Genomic DNA, 17541 nt, shown 5'->3' with positions numbered 1-17541 from the left:
TGACTGAGAGACAAGAGCAGACAAGTTCAGTCACCCATCAACACACACGCAGAGCCACACTCAGGGGACCAGGCATGATTTTAGAACAGTAGCCGTGCTGTTAAGTTGCGTGAAGACTGTACAAGTTACCACATGCAGCTGCCAATTAACTTGTGGCCTGTGGCAGTTTATCCTCAGCAGCTGACCCCTGAGCACACTGATAAACTGATTTTTATTTACAGGAGAAAAGAAAGAAGAGAAATGAAATAGTGTAAATTTTCTTTGAGTTTATTTGATGTATTAGTTGTTGTTTCTTTCAGGTTTTGTGGTCTAGTGCTCTTGGAGAAGGACTAAGCAAATGTAACACCTTTGGAAAAAAAACTATTAATCACTATTAATGAGACCACAAGCTTTATTATTTACTGAAATTAACTAAAATGAAGAAAGCCCTTCTTGTTTTTCTTTCATTAAGGATAAAAACACCCTCATCCAGTGTCCTCCTCTTCACGTTTGTTCTCAGGTTACTCCATGCAGCACATCTCCCTTGAGAAAAGATAAGGCACCTGTCACACTTTGCTGTTTCCTTTGCTGTCTGCCACAGCGAGAGCTCTGCGTCTGCATAGCATGGAAATCGGCCACTTTTTGCTTGGATTATGTGCCCTTTTTTACTCTTACACGTCTGTTTCAGCAGAGTCAACTTGCAAGCTGAAGGCCAAGTTTAACCTGAACAGCTATAAGGATGTAGAGAAGAAGCAGGTGGTTATTGGGGGAATGTTTCCTGTTCACAAGCGTATTGCTTCCAGTGATGGCAACACTTCGAGGGTGCCTGTGTCCTCGGGGTGTGAGGGGTGAGTTGAACCGCTCATATATCTTTTTTTTCGACACTGTGTTGAAATTTAGCAAAGTTATTGTTTGAATGCATTACACAAATCTTGAATAAACTCTTGTTTAAATATTTAAGCCATTCAAAATAGAAAATAGTTTCACCTGAGTGTTTGTTTCAACCACACTGTGTACTTTTGAGAACTCTTAACCTCATAATTTTTACTATAGAAATCAAGACAGAGCATGCAGCACCTCTGGGGCCAATTAGCCACAGTAGCTGTTATTATTAAGGAGACAGGCCTTTACAGTGTAACATGCATCGATAATCAGCAAGTCTGCAAACTGTCCTCTAATTTAGGGAGTTACATTAAAAAACTTAAACAGTATGTGATATCTTCCAGTCTTTAAGTATTTTTTAATTTTCTTTCACAGACAATATCTGATTAGCTTTTTTTTTTTTTTAACTTTACTGGGTGTGTCTCATCACTCTCCATCAACTCTCCAGTTAACCACTTCACTGGTGTTTGCCTTAAAAATCTTAAGCAGCTATATGAAAAAAAGGCTCATCTCTAAGGCTCAGACCATTGTTTTCTGACTCTCTTCACCTTTTGCATGTTGAGTTCCAGCTGCTTCCTTCAGAGCGAAGGTTTAGTTTCCCTAAATGCAGCACCGACAGGTACAGGTTCTCTTTTGTCCCATCTGCTATTGCCACTCTTAAGAAGCAATGATGTCAAGACATTATGCTTCTCAAAATCCTACTAGATTCAACAGTGAGCGACAATTTGCAACTGTCTTGTTTGTACTATTGCACTAGTGTGTACAGTACAGGCCAAAAGTTTGGACACACCCATCTCATTCAATGCGTTTTTCTTTATTTTCATGACTATTTACATTGTAGATTCTCACTGAAGGCATCGAAACTATGAATAAACACATATGGAATAATGTACTTAACAAAAAAAGTGTGAAATAACTGAAAACATGTCTTGTATTTTAGATTCCTCAAAGTAGCCACCCTTTGCTTACTAGAATATAAGGCATGTTTTCAGTTATTTCACACTTTTTTGTTAAGTACATAATTCCACATGTGTTCATTAATAGTTTTGATGAATTTACAATGTCAATAGTCATGAAATAAAGGAAAAACATTGAATGAGAAGGTGTGTCCAAACTTTTGGCCTGTACTGTATGTTGTACTTGTCTGTATGTCTTTTGTCTTACCTTACCTTACCTTACCTTACCTTTAGGTTTAACTTCCGCACCTTCCGCTGGACCCAGACCATGCTGTTTGCCATCAATGAGATCAACCAGAGAGACGACCTGCTGCCCAACACCGACCTGGGCTACGTCATCTACGACTCCTGCTTCACCATCTCCAAAGCCGTGGAGGGCACCCTCACGTACCTGACAGGCCAAGACGAGGCCGTACCCAACTACCGCTGTGGGACGGGGGCCCCTCTCGCAGCTCTGGTGGGTGCTGGGGGCTCCGACCTGTCCATTGCTACGGCGAGGATACTTGGACTGTATCACTTCCCACAGGTAGGCCTGAGCTGAGATAGATGAGACAAGAGAACTGAACATATAGAAAGTGTATTACAGCAAGAGTATTATGTGTCTTCTCTCCTGTCTACTTTAGGTCAGCTATTTTTCCACCTGCTCCGCCCTGGAAAGTAAGTTCCAGTTCCCCACCTTCCTCAGGACTATCCCCAATGACAAGCACCAGTCTACAGCTATTGCCAAACTGGTGCTACACTTCGGCTGGACTTGGGTGGGCACCATAGCTGCTGATGATGATTATGGCAAGTATGGCATCAAAGACTTCAAGGAGCAGGTGGAGGAAGCTGGTGTGTGCATCTCCTTCTCTGAGACGCTGCCCAAGGTAACATGTTTTTTGCTCAATATTTTTTAGAGCCCACCGATATTGGCCAATAAAAATGTACATATCACTATACAGTCATGGAAAAAATTATTAGACCACTCTTGTTTTCTTCAATTTCTTGTTCATTTTAATGCCTGGTACAACTAAAGGTGCATTTATTTGGACAAATACAATTATAACAAAAATAGCTCATATGAGTTTAATTTTAGAGCTGATATCTAGACATTTTCCATGGTTTTCTTTGTCATGATTCTGGTTATTATTAAGAAAACCATGAAAAATGTCTAGATATCAGCTCTTAAATTAAACTCTTATGAGATATTTGTTGTTATCATTATATTTGTCCAAACAATTGTACCTTTAGTTGTACCAGGTATTAAAATAAACAAGAAATTGAAGAAAAAGGGTGGTCTAATATTTTTTTCCATGACTGTATATGTTGTTCGAAATGTGCTGGTATGAAAACTTTTTTTTATGGATTACATAATGCAGAAAACAATTGTTTGCGGTGATTTAAAATGGTGTTAGCTATTTATTTTATTTGTTTATTCTTATTAATGAATTTAAATGGTTAGCAATTGACTTAAACTAAACATTCCAGACTATTTATCTGTTTTAAGACAGTTATTTTTTTCTTATTTATTCTTTATCTATTCTTTCTGTTCTATTTATTCCTAGAATTGTTGGATAATGTACATTGTTGCCCATGAAGTTGGAATAATTTTGTTTTCAGACACAATCTGTTAATTCCTATTGAAATGCATCAGTGATCTCAATGGAGATTAATACAGTTCTGAGAAGATTTACACTTAAATTACATTGTCACAATCATTTCATGGAAAGAGGTAAAAAAAATGTTAGCAACTTTATGAGCAATAGTGTAATAAAGTGTATAATGTATTTACAATTAACAATGCTAAATGTTATTTAATAGGTTTTTTAAAAAAAAGAAAGAAGGAAAGCAGCAAAATGGTGCATACACCACAAAGAAGATGGTTATTTTCATTCCAGCTCAAAAATCCACTATATGGCCACCATATTTAGTAATCTGTGGATCCTTTGTCCTGCTTCTAAACTCCTGTGTTGGTCAAGCTCTAAATATATCACTGTCCCACCTGTTACTTTGTTAATATTCCTGTTGGAAAAATGAAAATTTGTGTGTATAAACTGCAGGTTCATTCCCCTGAGGACATCCAGCGTATTGTTCAAACTGTAGTTGAGGCCACGGCCAAGATCATCGTGGTTTTCTCGTCAGACGTGGACCTCAGTCCTCTCATCCTCGAGCTGCTCCAGCACAATGTGACCAACCGCACCTGGATCGCCAGCGAAGCCTGGGTCACCTCTGCTCTCATCAACCAGCCTGGGGTGAGTGCTGTGATATCAAAGCTGAAAGGTCACTGATTGATTGACTGAACAGAAATGAAGCAGATAATTCAGAGGTATGTGCATGTTTTTACCCAGGTGAGCCCACTGCTAGGTGGCACCCTGGGCTTTGGGGTGAAAAGAGCTGACATCCCAGGTCTTCAGCGCCATCTACTGGATATAGACCCCTATGATGACCCACTCACTGAGGAATTCTGGGAGACGGTGTGTTGGTGAAGCCATTCAAGTTCAGTGGCTAAATGAAAAGATGTAGAGAAAGTGAAGTTTGTGACCTATTTTTTTCTCTTCTAGTTGTTTAACTGCACATTACGGCCCAGGTCAGCGAGGGGGGTTGCTGATGGGCTGTGTACAGGCTCTGAGTCTCTGGCACAACTCAGAAACACCTACTCTGATGTTTCCCAGTTACGGATCACTTACAGGTCAGTTCTCACTGCTCAGATCTTGTACTACAAGTACTAATTATTCTAATACTGACACTTCTGCAACTACAATTATGTATGTCTTCATGCTACTGGAATGCCAATGCCTCTACAATATCTATCTAATCCTCCACTAAGAACACAGCATCAGTCGGTCACCATTGAAGGGTCAGTTCACCCAAATGACAAAAAATAGAGAGATAGATCTAGATATTTTGAGTTTTATGGTCGAAGAATTTGAGATACCTACGGAAGGGGATTAGGACCAGGTAGGAGAAAAAAATTAATAAGAGGAGGGCATGTTTTTTTCATTATGCAGTTTGGAGATTGGGATTGTTTGGGATTAGGTCGAATGACCGAATTCAATTTACACGACTATTCTCTCCGATTCGATCTATTTGCCTTTGCAAAGCCGCCAGCTTCTCCATGGTGTTATCCATATTGCGGTTTGTAGCCACAGTCTGAGTGCCGACAGCTCTGCCCACTGCTTCAATCAAGTCGAGCAGCCTTATGGGGCTTTGGACAGCTGTCACCGTTTTCTGTATTCCTTGATAAACCAGGGCAATTCCTAATCCAATCAGCAAAAGACCTGTAATCATGGTTCAGAATAGGTAGATGTCTTCAATGTCCTCCACGGAAAGAGCCGCCAGGCACATGACTCGCCACCTCTCCCACGCATCCATAGTGTAGCCAGCGGCGAACGTCCCGGCAGGACAGGTGGGCTCCCCCGAACCATGGCTTCTCGTTGAGAAGATGGTGTCAATTGTGCAGAGAGACCAATTGATCAAATCCATGATTTTTAGTTTTGGAGAGCAGTGCAAAGAGAGTCTCTCAAAGTAAAAGACAGTAGACTAGACGAGACGAGAGGAGCAAAGCAAGGGAGAAACATGAAGCTAAACTAAAGCATGACATAAAAAATTAAACACAAAACATGAACAAAATTAACACACTTTACGAGACACAACATATTGAAACTGTAGATAATCTTGTTTTTTTATTGTTTTATTATGATTATTATTATTATTCAGAAAATCATACTTTTATGTATATTTTTGAAGGGGATATCTATTCTCATGTGTGGCAGTAGTCAACTCTGACGGCCCGTCTTCTGTATGGATGGTAATTCTGCTTCATCAAAATATGTTCTAACATTCCCTCATACAGATTAACATTTTGAAGAAAAAAATGTGTTGAAATCGAAATGGGTGAGGTAAGAGAGGGACTTCAGCTTGAAACAGCATAAACAAAATTCACCAGAAAGCCTAAAATTAAAACTATCTGCAATGGAAATAGAACTATGACATGAAAATATGGTTTTCTTTTTATGATTTGGGTAAACTAACCCTTTAGTGATAAACTTCCTGCTGCTGCTGCTGCTGCTGCTGCTGCTGATGATGACAATGATGATGATGATGTCTCCCTACAGTGTGTACAAAGCTGTGTACGCTGTGGCCCATGCCTTGCACAACCTGGAGCACTGTGTAGATGGACAGGGGCCATTTATTGGGATCGGCTGTGCTGACATCAGCAGCTTTGAGCCATGGCAGGTAAGTTGTGTGTTTGTGTGAGTGCAACTGTTTTTATATGCGTGTATTGTGGCTCCATCTTTCTCTCCCTCAGCTTATGTACTACCTGAAGAATGTGCGCTTTAACGTGCCGCACACGGACGAAGAGATCTACTTTGATGATGGGGATGTAGAAGGCATCTATGACATCATTAACTGGCAGGTCAGCAGTAACGGCGAGATATCCTACGTCACTGTGGGACACTATAATGGCTCGGCAGCCCCAGAGGACAGGATGACCATCATGAATGAATCCATTTTGTGGAACAATGAAATGTTGGAGGTCAGCAGCATTTTGATCGAGACAGCCATTATTTCTTCTAGATTAGTGTGCGTCTCTATAAATCTGTGTGTTTGTGTGTGTTTGTTTGTGTGTGTGTGTGTGTGTGTGTGTGTGTGTGTGTTTTGTCTCAGCCTCCTCGGTCAGTGTGCAGTGAGAACTGTCAGCCAGGCACCAGGAAGGGAATCCGGCAGGGAGAGCCAGTCTGCTGCTTCGACTGTATCCCGTGTGCTGATGGAGAGATCAGCAACTCGACCAGTCAGTATACAACTGTCAAACTTTCAAACTTTATTATTGGTATTACTGAAATATAAACATATGTGACCTTTTATTTAATAAAAAACAAAACAATAGGAAGACATGCAGCACCCAATCATGTAGGAATTTCCGGAAATTGTATAAAATTTGCACTTAACCTGATTGAAAATGTGATGAAACTTGATAATACACAGTCGCACTTGATGTTGGAATAATTGTGTTTTCAGACACAATCCTCTGTTAATTGTGGTTTCATTTTCATTGTTATGTATCAACATTTTTACTGATAATGTTATAGCTTCAGATGGGGCTTTTTTTCCCCCAAACAATGATGTAATTCTTTTCCCCCACTAATTTAAAAAAAGTTTTTTCTTTTGGAAAGGACACAAAATGTGTATACTTTACATACAATGTAATGAATTCCCACCTATATTATAAAGCATTACATTGTCCGTAAAAAGGATTATTATTATATCATTCAGTCAGTGCATTTAATTATATTATTGGTCAAGTTATTACATTTTTTTAGTTTATTTTTTTTTCAATAGTGCTAATTTTTTCTATATCTTCTAGCTTTATTACATTTGTTATTACTACTATTATTTATTTATTACATCAGGAAATCTTTACATTATCAAGTGCTGGAAGACTTTCAACACAAGCATTAGAAGACAATACATACTTTATTTAATTTCTTAATTGTCTGACAGTACTCAACCTACCTTTACTTGTCTTACATCAAGTTAACTATGGCATAGTGGCATCTGGCCAAAATTATCCTTTTTGGAATAATAATAAAATAGGAAGAAGGAGCAATGCATGATCGAAAAAATACATTTATCACACTGTGGAGAGTCAGAGTTCAAACAGCCCATCCACCATGCATTAGCAGCCACACTTTATCACACAAATGATGCTTTATATACCTTTTGCTGTTGCTGCTCAACATAACAAAAACTTGACCCTGCTGCCCTCCCTCCCTCTCTCTGACAGATGCTCGTGCATGTATCCTGTGCAGTTATGAAGATTGGTCCAATGATGCCCATGACACCTGTGTGCCAAAAATCATCGAGTTCCTGGCTTTTGGAGAGCCGCTGGGGATCACTCTCATCGTCATCTCAGCCTTCGGGGCTCTGGTGACCATTGCTGTCGGGGTGAGACTCACACAGGGAAACACACCAACTAGCAGTGGCGGTTCTACACAGGGGCCTACAGGGGCCACTGCCCCTGTGAAGAAGCCCTTGGCCCCTGCTGTGGCCCCTGTGTCAAATTAATAATAAAATGATCAATTTATAACGATGAATGACGGAACAATTCTTACCTATTTTTTGTTCAAACAATATCTCATTGTACACAGAAGGAACCCATAATGTGTACATTGTATAATAGTTTAATTGTGCAATATAAAAGCTAAATATAAAGATCATTCTCACTGTACTGCACTTTCAAAATAAAAAAAAGTAATTGTGCACAAAAATCAGAAATGTCATTGTCATACAGAAATAACTGTTAATGTTGGTTAGTCTCATCAATGTAGATCTTCCAAATATGAGACTTTTAGCTAACATAAAGGTTTTGAATGCTTAAATATCATTTTTGACGTTTTTTAGTGTGCCCCTCTGATTAAACACTGGCCCCTCCTTGGCCCCCACAGTAAAATTGGTCTAGAACCGCCACTGCTAACTAGTGATGCTGACAGATCTCTTGTTATAGAGTTAGAGTTATAGAGTTTCACCGTTCATCTTTGTCCAGGTGGTGTTTGTTGCAAACATTGGCACCCCTCTGGTGAAAGCCAACGATGCTCTGTTGAGTTTCTCGCTGCTCTTCGCGCTGGTGGTGACCTTCCTCTGCTCCATCGTCTTTCTCGGAGAGCCTCAGCACTGGAGCTGCATGACCAGCCAAGTAGCCCTGGCCCTGGGCTTTGCTCTCTGCCTCTCCTCTATCATGGGTGGGTACACTGTCAAAATTAGAAAAAAAAGAAGAATATCCTGGCTTTTTTTTGGGAGTATATTAACACTGCATACATGATGCTGGTCCTATGTGGTGTACAAATGAGTTTTTGTATTATATCTGTGTTTTTTTCCACCTTTTTAAGTGTCCCAATTGAGAAACAATATAAAAATCATGAAAAATATTATGCAGCATCAACATACGGTCATGAAAGAAAATTATTAGACCATCCTTGTTTTCTCCTTGCTTTCTTGTTCATTTTAATGCCTGGTACAACTAAAGGTACATTTCTTTGGACACATATAATGACAACAACAATACATTGCTAATAAGAGTTTAATTTAAGAGCTGATATCTAGACATTTCCTATTCCTATATATACATTTCCTAGTTTTCCTTGATAATGATTTTGGTTATTATCAAGAAAACCATGGAAAATGGCTTGATATCAGCTCTTAAATTAAACTCTTATGAGCTATTTTTGTTGTAATGATTATATTTGTCCAAACAAATCTACCTTTAGTTGTACCAGGCATTAAAAAATGAACAAGGAATTGAAGAAAAAAAAAAAAGGTCTCATAATTTTTTCGATGACTGTACATTGTGACATGCTGATGTGTGTTTACTTCAGGTAAGGCAGCAGTGTTGATGATGAGAGCTCAGGCTCTGAAGGCGGCCCGAAACCGAGCCAAGGCAGCTGCCAAGGCTGCAAAGGCTGCAGCTGAAGCAGCAGCCAACAGCGGCAACCCTGATGTCATTGTAACCAACACCATCAACAACAATGAGGCCAGTGCCTGTGCTAACCCTGAAGTTGACAGTCTCACTTTTGGGCACCAGAGGGCGATAGCGGCTGTGGCAACGTTAATACAGGTAAATAACTGGAAAAAAAGATGGGAGGTATGGATTACCATTAAAAGCAATATAAATAAACATGTCTTTTATAGTGCTCTATAAATAAATATTATCATTATTATTATTATTACTTTAAATAAATAAATGTGCCTGTGAAATAAATCCTGAGCAAAAGTAAATGAGGCAATAAATATATTAATAAATGTAAACATAAATGTATGAATGACTCAACATAGTTCAATAAATAAATAAATAAATAAATAATTTTCATTTGAAAATTACATTTTTTAAAGCACAACTTTTTTATGGTATTACTATTACTACTATTCTGCAGAATTGTATTTTATAATGCCACATTCCTAGTTTTTTCTTATTATTTCTTACATTGAAATGAATGGGTGTGGTTATCTCACAGATTATTGAAAAACATATATTCTTTTTATAAAAGCATATTTATTTCTTATTTAGGGCCCTATAGAACTAATTTATATATTTATATTTCTTTATATTTTTTGCCTCATGTGTTTATTTAATATTGACTAAAAAAACAAACATTTTTATATTCTTCTGCCCAGGCAATAGCATGCACAGTGTGGCTCATCATCCTCCCTCCCCACCCGGTGGAGAACACCTCTGCCCAGAATATAAAGATCATTCTCGAGTGTGATGAAGGCTCTGTGGTCTTCATCTGTTGTATCTTCGCCTATGACATCCTGCTGGCTCTGCTGGCCTTCGTCTTTGCTTTTATAGCCCGCAAACTGGAGGACCACTTCAGGTAGTAAAACACACCAAGTTACACAGTTAATAAAGTGAGGAACACTGAGCATAGCATACAGTAGCAATGAACAATAACATTTATGCATTATAGTTATACTGTATATAGATAGTTATGTAATTCAGTTCTAAAACTGATCCTGAAATCGATTTTTGTCCAGAAAACATCTTGTTGTCGGGCAACATTTTTAGAAGGATTATTTTCCATTCTGTTTACATTTTCTCATCTTCTGGCTGTCTGCAGACATCAGCAGGGATTGTGTAAAAGCAGGCAGCTGGCACAAACACACAAAACAGTTGAAATGAGTTTCTAAAATGTCAAAAGCTGTTACCTTTCGCTGTATTTTTCGAACTTAATCTCCTGTGGATATCAACCTTCTCTTATTAAGCAGTTTCGGTGTAAAGAAAAATTTCTTTTTGACACTTATTCTGTCTTCCAGCGAGGCAAAGTGTGTGACCTTCGGCATGCTCGTCTTCTTCATCGTGTGGATCTCCTTCGTCCCGGCGTACCTCAGCACGCGTGGCAAGTTCATGGTTGCTGTCCAGATATTTGCCATCTTGGCTTCCAGCTTCGGCCTGCTGACCTGCATCTTCCTGCCCAAGTGTTACGTTCTTTTGGTCAAACCTGAACGCAACGTAGAGGAGATGATGAGGCCCCGCGCCAAACCACGTGACGGGACCTCGACCGGGACGTCGGCCTCACTCGCTACAGCTGGTACTGAGGTTACTGCTACGATTGCATCAACTTCTATGAATGATTAGTGCAGCAGTGATAAGAACTAAACTATACAACAGAAATCGTAAAATAATTTAGATGGCAGCCTTCATTGGACGACTGGTCCAGCTGATTAGAGGCTTATTATTCACACATATTTTACAATCATCAGGCCCAAGTCAAGTGTAGTGCGTTAGATTGGATTCATTTTAATTCAAACACCCACCAGGAAAGAACACCGCTACCTCAACCATTACTACATTCTTCAAGAGCAATATAATTTTGCCTTAACTTGCCTTACTGTGATGTCTCAACAGGTACATACTCTGTCAAGTCTGCTGTTGTTTCAGTTGTGGTAGCAGAATTAAAATAAAGTTAACTTTCTTATCTCAGATGTCGTACTGCTGTACTTTTAGATGCAAATACACATTTGCCAAATTATAAACATACAGGCATTTCGCTTATGTTGATGAAAATATACATTTCAAATGTTTATGCTGTAAACTTACGATTACTGTGATAACCTGTTATTGATGTCATGCAAATGAATGTAACTCTTTTGGCATAATACATTTCCTAATAATATAATAAATATTATTTTCAGCCACTATAATATGTGTTTTTGTTGTTACATTAATTTTATGTAGTACTATTTATTAATACTGGTGAGAATCCAGTAAAAATACAACAAATTGCATTGAACTGCATAACTGTTAACTCCACAATTAAAGAAGCAGTATGCAAAGTTTCATTTACAGGTCATCAAATACTATAATTAGTAGTAAAGGTTTTAACATTAACTAGCATTTACAGGAACAGAACACCAACCCAAAGTGTCAGTATTTGACTCCGGGAGCAAGACTAAACAATCCACTATCTTTCTACAGAATCGCTTCACCTTTATTATTGTCTTCTCACAGGAAAGTAGGATAACAGAGAACGATCTTGATTAATGGTGTCACTGAACATTGCAATGCCACTTATTGGCCACTAGAGGGCCAACAACAACTGGAGCAGCTCATAAACCAGATATTGCCCTCATGAGTTGGTGGAGACCAAAACAGAGATAAAAATAAAGTAAATATTGTATTTATCAGGCAGACAGAAGCTTGACTCCAAGAAAACGACAATGCAACCATTTACTTACATGTTCATCAACTTTATATGGTGATAATATGTCAAATGCTGTTGTTAGCTTGTTCTGCTGATGCCAAATGGCAAAAAGAATGCAGCTCAGAGATAATCAGACGCCATGAGGAAAGAGTAATCCCAAATGTTTCAGGATTACTGTATGACAACAAGCCAGCCTAGCCTCCCCAAAATGACATTCCCATGCAGCGAACTGCACTGCAGCCAATTGTGTGTTAAGAGAAATATGTTCAATCCCGGATTATGTTTGTTCTTCACATCACAAAAATGTTTCAAATCAAAGTGCAAGGACAAGAGTGGAGTGGATGGATGGGTTGAATAAATACAGGACTTTCACACAGGATACATAATGTTCTCCTCTGTTACATTTGTAAAACTAAACATCAATGTTGACACATTTAGGTAACAAACACACTCATTTTAACCTAAACCATGATCTTTTACGAAAAAAGTACTGTTAGTATACTGTACTGTATATTTGCCTAGCAGATTTGGCTCAGAGGCTTTGTTTAAACCAGTAGGGTTCATTCTCAAAGATCTGTAGGTCAATAATACAAGAGGACCTCAGAGTCGAGCTGCTGCTCCTCTACATAGAAATAAGTTGAGGCTGTTTTGGTCGAAAAGGACATCACTGGTGTTCAAGGCAGAGAGGACTGTGAGGTGACCAAATAGAGAGTCCAGAGTGATCCAGCAGAGGGAGCTGCAGGAAAGTTACTGTGGAAATAAACATCTTGGTTGACAGTCAGCAGAGCAACCCTCACAATAAGGGAATTTATAGAGAGATTGATGGTGACAAACAGTTCAGAAAAAATATATGTTCGTAGGAAGAAATATACCTTTTTACCTTGATATTCACAATATTTTGTCATTTATTGCATTTTACATGTGAAAGAAACTTCTGATATCAAGAGATTAATCTTGCAATGCTTGTGTTGTTCTCCACCGAGTGTAAAAAGTGATGAGAAGTTAAAGGGAAATGTGATGCTCTGTGAAACTTTGAATTTTTTAAAATACTTTTCACTTGAGGAGAAATTAATTATGGCAGAATACGTGTGATGGATGACTCAGTGTTGAAAAGATGACAAGATGAGAGGAAGCATATAAAACGGCTAAAAAAATAGTACTTGACTGAACACTAACGAGGCCGGGAGAATCGTGATATTACTGTGTGTGGGTGTGTTGACTGCCTCATAAATCATGGTGAGCTTTGTCAACCCCACATAGCAAAAGACAATGAAGCTATATTTTGTGCTGTTTCATGATTCACATATTAGCTTTTAAAAAGTTTTGGGATTTTTTCACATTAAAAAAATTACTGCGTTAGTGGGCAGCTGAGCCTTTTGTGGCTCTAAGTCTTTGTTAGGTTTGCTCTACATGCTATTTTGTGTAAAAGCAGGTGTTTTTATTTAAATATGTTTAACATCAGTGTATGTGCTTTTGCTCGTGAGCACGTGGCTTTCCAGGAATCTGTGAAGCTGTGAAGTCCAATCAAAGCTGTCACCGTAGATGGTAATAAATTCTCCTGTTGACAGAGCGCTAAGAAATGTGTGTTTATAATTTATTGTCTGCTGACGAGGGTGGACAGGAACAGTGGTGCTAAATCAAGATAAATGTGCAGACGTGCATCACTGTGTGTGTGTGTGTGTGCGTGTGTGTTCATTTAGTTTTGCATGTGTGATTGTGTATGTATGCATGCACTAACTTGCAGGAGTATTTTTTTGTTGCCACTTTACTTTATCACTGTATAAAGTCAACAGTTTAGCTTGTCATCTCTTGCGTTTCATATTACAGGTCCAAAAGCAGCATGGTGACATGTGGAAAATATAACTGTATCTATTTTCAATTCATGGAAAGCATCACACACATCTCACTCACCACTGCGCTTACGATATTCAAGGAAGACTGTTGTGATTCTCCTCCACATCATATGCCTGAAGGACTTTATATATCTTCCTTTCTCTACCTCAGTCTCCATGTGATTGATAAAGAGCTAAGTGAGTATGACACAATCTAAATGAGCAAAGGAGCTAATGTCATTTGTTTGTTTTCCAAATGAGCCATCCAGCTTACTTTGCAGAAGTGAGCTGCGTTCACTGAAGAAGAGGAATTGATCAACTTTTGATCACAGGAGACAGAAACTCTCAAGAGATGCAGAGAGGAGCCTCACTAATCATCAAGGGGTGATCCTGGTCTTGGGATTAATCACAGTAGTGTGTGTGTGGGTGTGGGTGCAGTGTTACTCACTCAAAATGATTTATAGAGACGGTGACACTCATTTCCCTGCTTAGTCGGTGTGTGTGTGTGTGTGTGTGTGTGTGTGTGTTATATGCATGTATTTGCAAAAGTGTTCAAGCTTAACAAAAGATTGAAGAGCTAATTAATAAGCATAATCTTGACTCTAAAGAAGTTGGGACAAAGTTTAGAATGTAAACACTTCGTTAATCCTTTGGACATGTATTTGGTTAAAAAATGCTCAAATACCATCTACAGTCATGGATTTTTTTTAGACTACCCTTATTTTCACTCATTTCTTGTTCATTTTAATGCCTGGTACAACTAAAGGTACATCTGTTTGGACAAATATAATGATAACAACAAAAATAACTAATAGGACTTTAATTTAATTTTCCATGGTTTTCTTAATAATAACCAAAAATCATTATCAAGAAAATCAGCTAATAAGCTAGCTAATAATATATTAGAGTATACATGACAATGGGTTGGATAACGAGTACTTTTACTTTTGATACTTTAAGTACATTTTTTTAAGTACATTTCACAATTTGCAGTGGTGGAAGAAGTATTCAGAAGTATTCCTTTACTTAAGTAAAAGTACTAATACCACACTCTGAAATAACTCCACTACAAGTAAAAGTCCTGCATTCAAAACCTTACTTGAGTAAAAGTACAAAAGTATCAGCATCAAAATGTACTTAAAGTATCAAAAGTAAAGTACTCACTATGCAGAATAGACCCTCTTAGATTGTTTTATATATTTTACATTTGTTATTATATTATTTGTATTGATGCATTTATGTAAGAAGTGTTTTAATTTTGTAAAGATAGGGCATGGGAGTTAAATAATTCAGTTACATTACAATACATTCAGTGAGCTTCGTGCCCTTTACAGAAGCATTCTGCATTTCTTATATTCTTCCACTAATTTATTCACACATTTTTTCTTTAATTTGTCAGCCATGTATAATTGAGAAGTGAAATGATTGAACACCTGTTTGTTCTGCTCACAGTGCTACAGCTAAGGTCATCCACACTGGTATCACTGGCAGGTGTGCTGGAAAAAATGTTTTGAAGGACCTCATCATCCTCTAACCAGTCACTTAGCAATCATTTCCAGTGGGTGTTTCATGTGTTTTTCTCCAGGTGGAAATTATACTTTGTACTCAGAGAGTTAAAATGATGTTTTGAGCTGCTGATGAATCACAAAGTGTGTGTGTGTGTGTGTGTGTGTGTGTGTGTGTGTGTGTGTGTGTGTGTGCATCATAAGAGTGTTTTTATGTTCTCGGGTAATTTCATTAAATTCATAGTGATTATCTCTGCTGTGAAGCCATCTATTTTCCATTTTCTCAAATACATACTTTATTCAATTATATAAGTCCTCAATTAATAAGATTTCTGTGATATACAGACTAGTAGAGATCTGACTTCAAAAAATGGGAAAAAATCACCACATTGTTCGTGTCAGAACAGAGACGTGGAGTTGAAGGGGAGAAATTAACTGTCAGTAAACAGACTGTTATTGTGAAGTAAACCACCTGCACTCAAAATGCAATTTCAAAGTAAAAAAAACAACTTTTTTCTGTCAAAAAATTGGCATGATGCAGAGATGAAGATCTTACCTGTCAGCAGTGATTCTATTCCAAAGCAATGGGGGAAACATTTATTTTCTTTGAATTGTTTTAGTTTTCAGTGGAGCAGCTGTTGCTTTTTAGCAACTTTCTGGTTGTGTATGTTTGTGTCTCCCTAACTGTTTTACCTCTGTGATGTCAAGAGATCACGGCAAGATTTCCTGCTGTAAACTCCTTTATCCCCCTCTTATCATGAATTCACTAACTGAAGGAATATGCATCTCTACTGAGACAAAAACTGTATAAATGAGGTTCTGCACAGTACACTGTTTCATGTGTGTGTGTGTGTGTGTGTGTGTGTGTGTGTTCTTGTACTTCCTACATAGTGAGGACCGGAACACTTTTTTAACCAACAGAGTGAGGACATTTTTGTGAAGTGAGGACATTTTGGCTAGTCCTCACTTCTTTAAGGGCTTGGTTGAGAGTTCAGATTTTGCTTTTGGGTTAAAGTTACAATTAGGTTTATTTTAGGTTTGTTAGGTTTAGGGTTGGGCATTTAGTTGTGATGGTGAAGGTTAGGTTAAGGGGTAGGGTTAGGGTAAGGGGCTAGGGAATTCACTATTCAAATGAGGGTCCTCACAACAGAAGCACAAGGATGTGTGTGTGTGTGTGTGTGTGTGTGTGTGTGTGTGTGTGTGTGTGTGTGTGTGTGTGTGTGTGTGTTATACCCTGGTCAAATCAACAAACTATCACAGGGCTTGGCTGCATTTTAAGTTTCATGAAAATTAACACAACTTGAATTTAATGGAAGCTCATCAAATAAAGTTGGGTGATTAAACATCAACTGCAAAGATGACTGAATTACTGATTACATTTGTGAAATAAGAACATCAATGTGAAGGAAAGGGTAAATTCAGCGAAGTTTCAGAAATAGTAAATGAAAAACCCTTCAGATAGCTGATGTTTTGTGTTCGAGGCTCTCTAATTTAAGATAATGTGATCAACGAGCAGATTTATTTAAATTGTTAGAACAATGGATCCTTAATTTCAGACAGAGGTAGACAGCAGCAACAGTCAATATTGTCGACTGAAGTGGCAACTTTCATTTGCAGATTTAATCAGCTGTAGCTATTAAGATAACATTAGCTACATGATTGATTTAAAATCCTCCTTCAACTCCAGCTGACTCACTTCAAGGTAAGAATGTTTCAAAAGTGTCTTAATGTGCACTGGTGGCTACATACATGATATTGTGCTAGAAGATTAAAAAAGACTAGGAGTCTAAAGCTGCATGTCCATTCGCAGCAGCTGATGATACATATAGAAGACACAGAAATAAAGAGGAAGCATTATTCTTGCGGTATTCATCTATTCAGCCTCAGTATTATTAGACTGAAAAGAAAAATGTAAGGGCAATTATAATCCGTTTAGGCTCTTATGGCTTAAATAGCTTTTAGACAGAGGACCAGTGGTGGAAGAAGTATTCAGATACCTTACTTTGTACTCCACTACAAGTAAACGTCCAAGAGTATCAGTATCAAAATGTACTTAAAGTATCAAAAGTAAAAATACTTGTTATGCAGAATGAACACACTCAGGTTGTTTTATATATTCTAATTATATTATTATTATTTGATTATTTGTATTGATGCATGTATGTAAGCAGCATTTTACTGTTGTCCAAGTAGGGCTAAGTTTAACTACTTA

The 17541-nt window shown here is 38.0% G+C and overlaps 1 protein-coding gene across 1 annotated transcript; it reads left to right on the top strand.

The window, feature by feature from the left end:
• Nucleotides 1-502: 502 nt before the first annotated feature.
• LOC131969659 (vomeronasal type-2 receptor 1) lies at nucleotides 503-11475 on the top strand. Its single transcript, XM_059330777.1, has 14 exons — nucleotides 503-827; nucleotides 2052-2343; nucleotides 2441-2683; nucleotides 3857-4048; nucleotides 4145-4270; nucleotides 4358-4485; nucleotides 5912-6032; nucleotides 6106-6333; nucleotides 6465-6588; nucleotides 7582-7742; nucleotides 8341-8536; nucleotides 9170-9408; nucleotides 9966-10165; nucleotides 10605-11475. Exons 1-14 carry the CDS (start codon nucleotides 604-606, stop codon nucleotides 10924-10926), a joined length of 2796 nt encoding a protein of 931 aa, XP_059186760.1. The 5' UTR covers nucleotides 503-603; the 3' UTR covers nucleotides 10927-11475.
• Nucleotides 11476-17541: the final 6066 nt, after the last annotated feature.

The sequence above is a fragment of the Centropristis striata genome, chromosome 4, assembly GCF_030273125.1.
Source record: "Centropristis striata isolate RG_2023a ecotype Rhode Island chromosome 4, C.striata_1.0, whole genome shotgun sequence".
NCBI lineage: Eukaryota > Metazoa > Chordata > Actinopteri > Perciformes > Serranidae > Centropristis > Centropristis striata.
The sequence above is the reverse complement of the archived record's forward strand: the minus strand, read 5'-3'. Positions and strand labels throughout refer to the sequence as shown.

Excerpts from the sequence above, each read along its gene's own strand:
- LOC131969659 (XM_059330777.1), top strand. The coding sequence starts at position 604 with ATGGAAATCGGCCACTTTTTGCTTGGATTATGTGCCCTTTTTTACTCT. Across the intron at positions 2,684-3,856 it reads TCTCTGAGACGCTGCCCAAG|GTTCATTCCCCTGAGGACAT; the intron begins GTAACATGTTTT and ends TATAAACTGCAG. Across the intron at positions 6,589-7,581 it reads AGAGATCAGCAACTCGACCA|ATGCTCGTGCATGTATCCTG; the intron begins GTCAGTATACAA and ends TCTCTCTGACAG.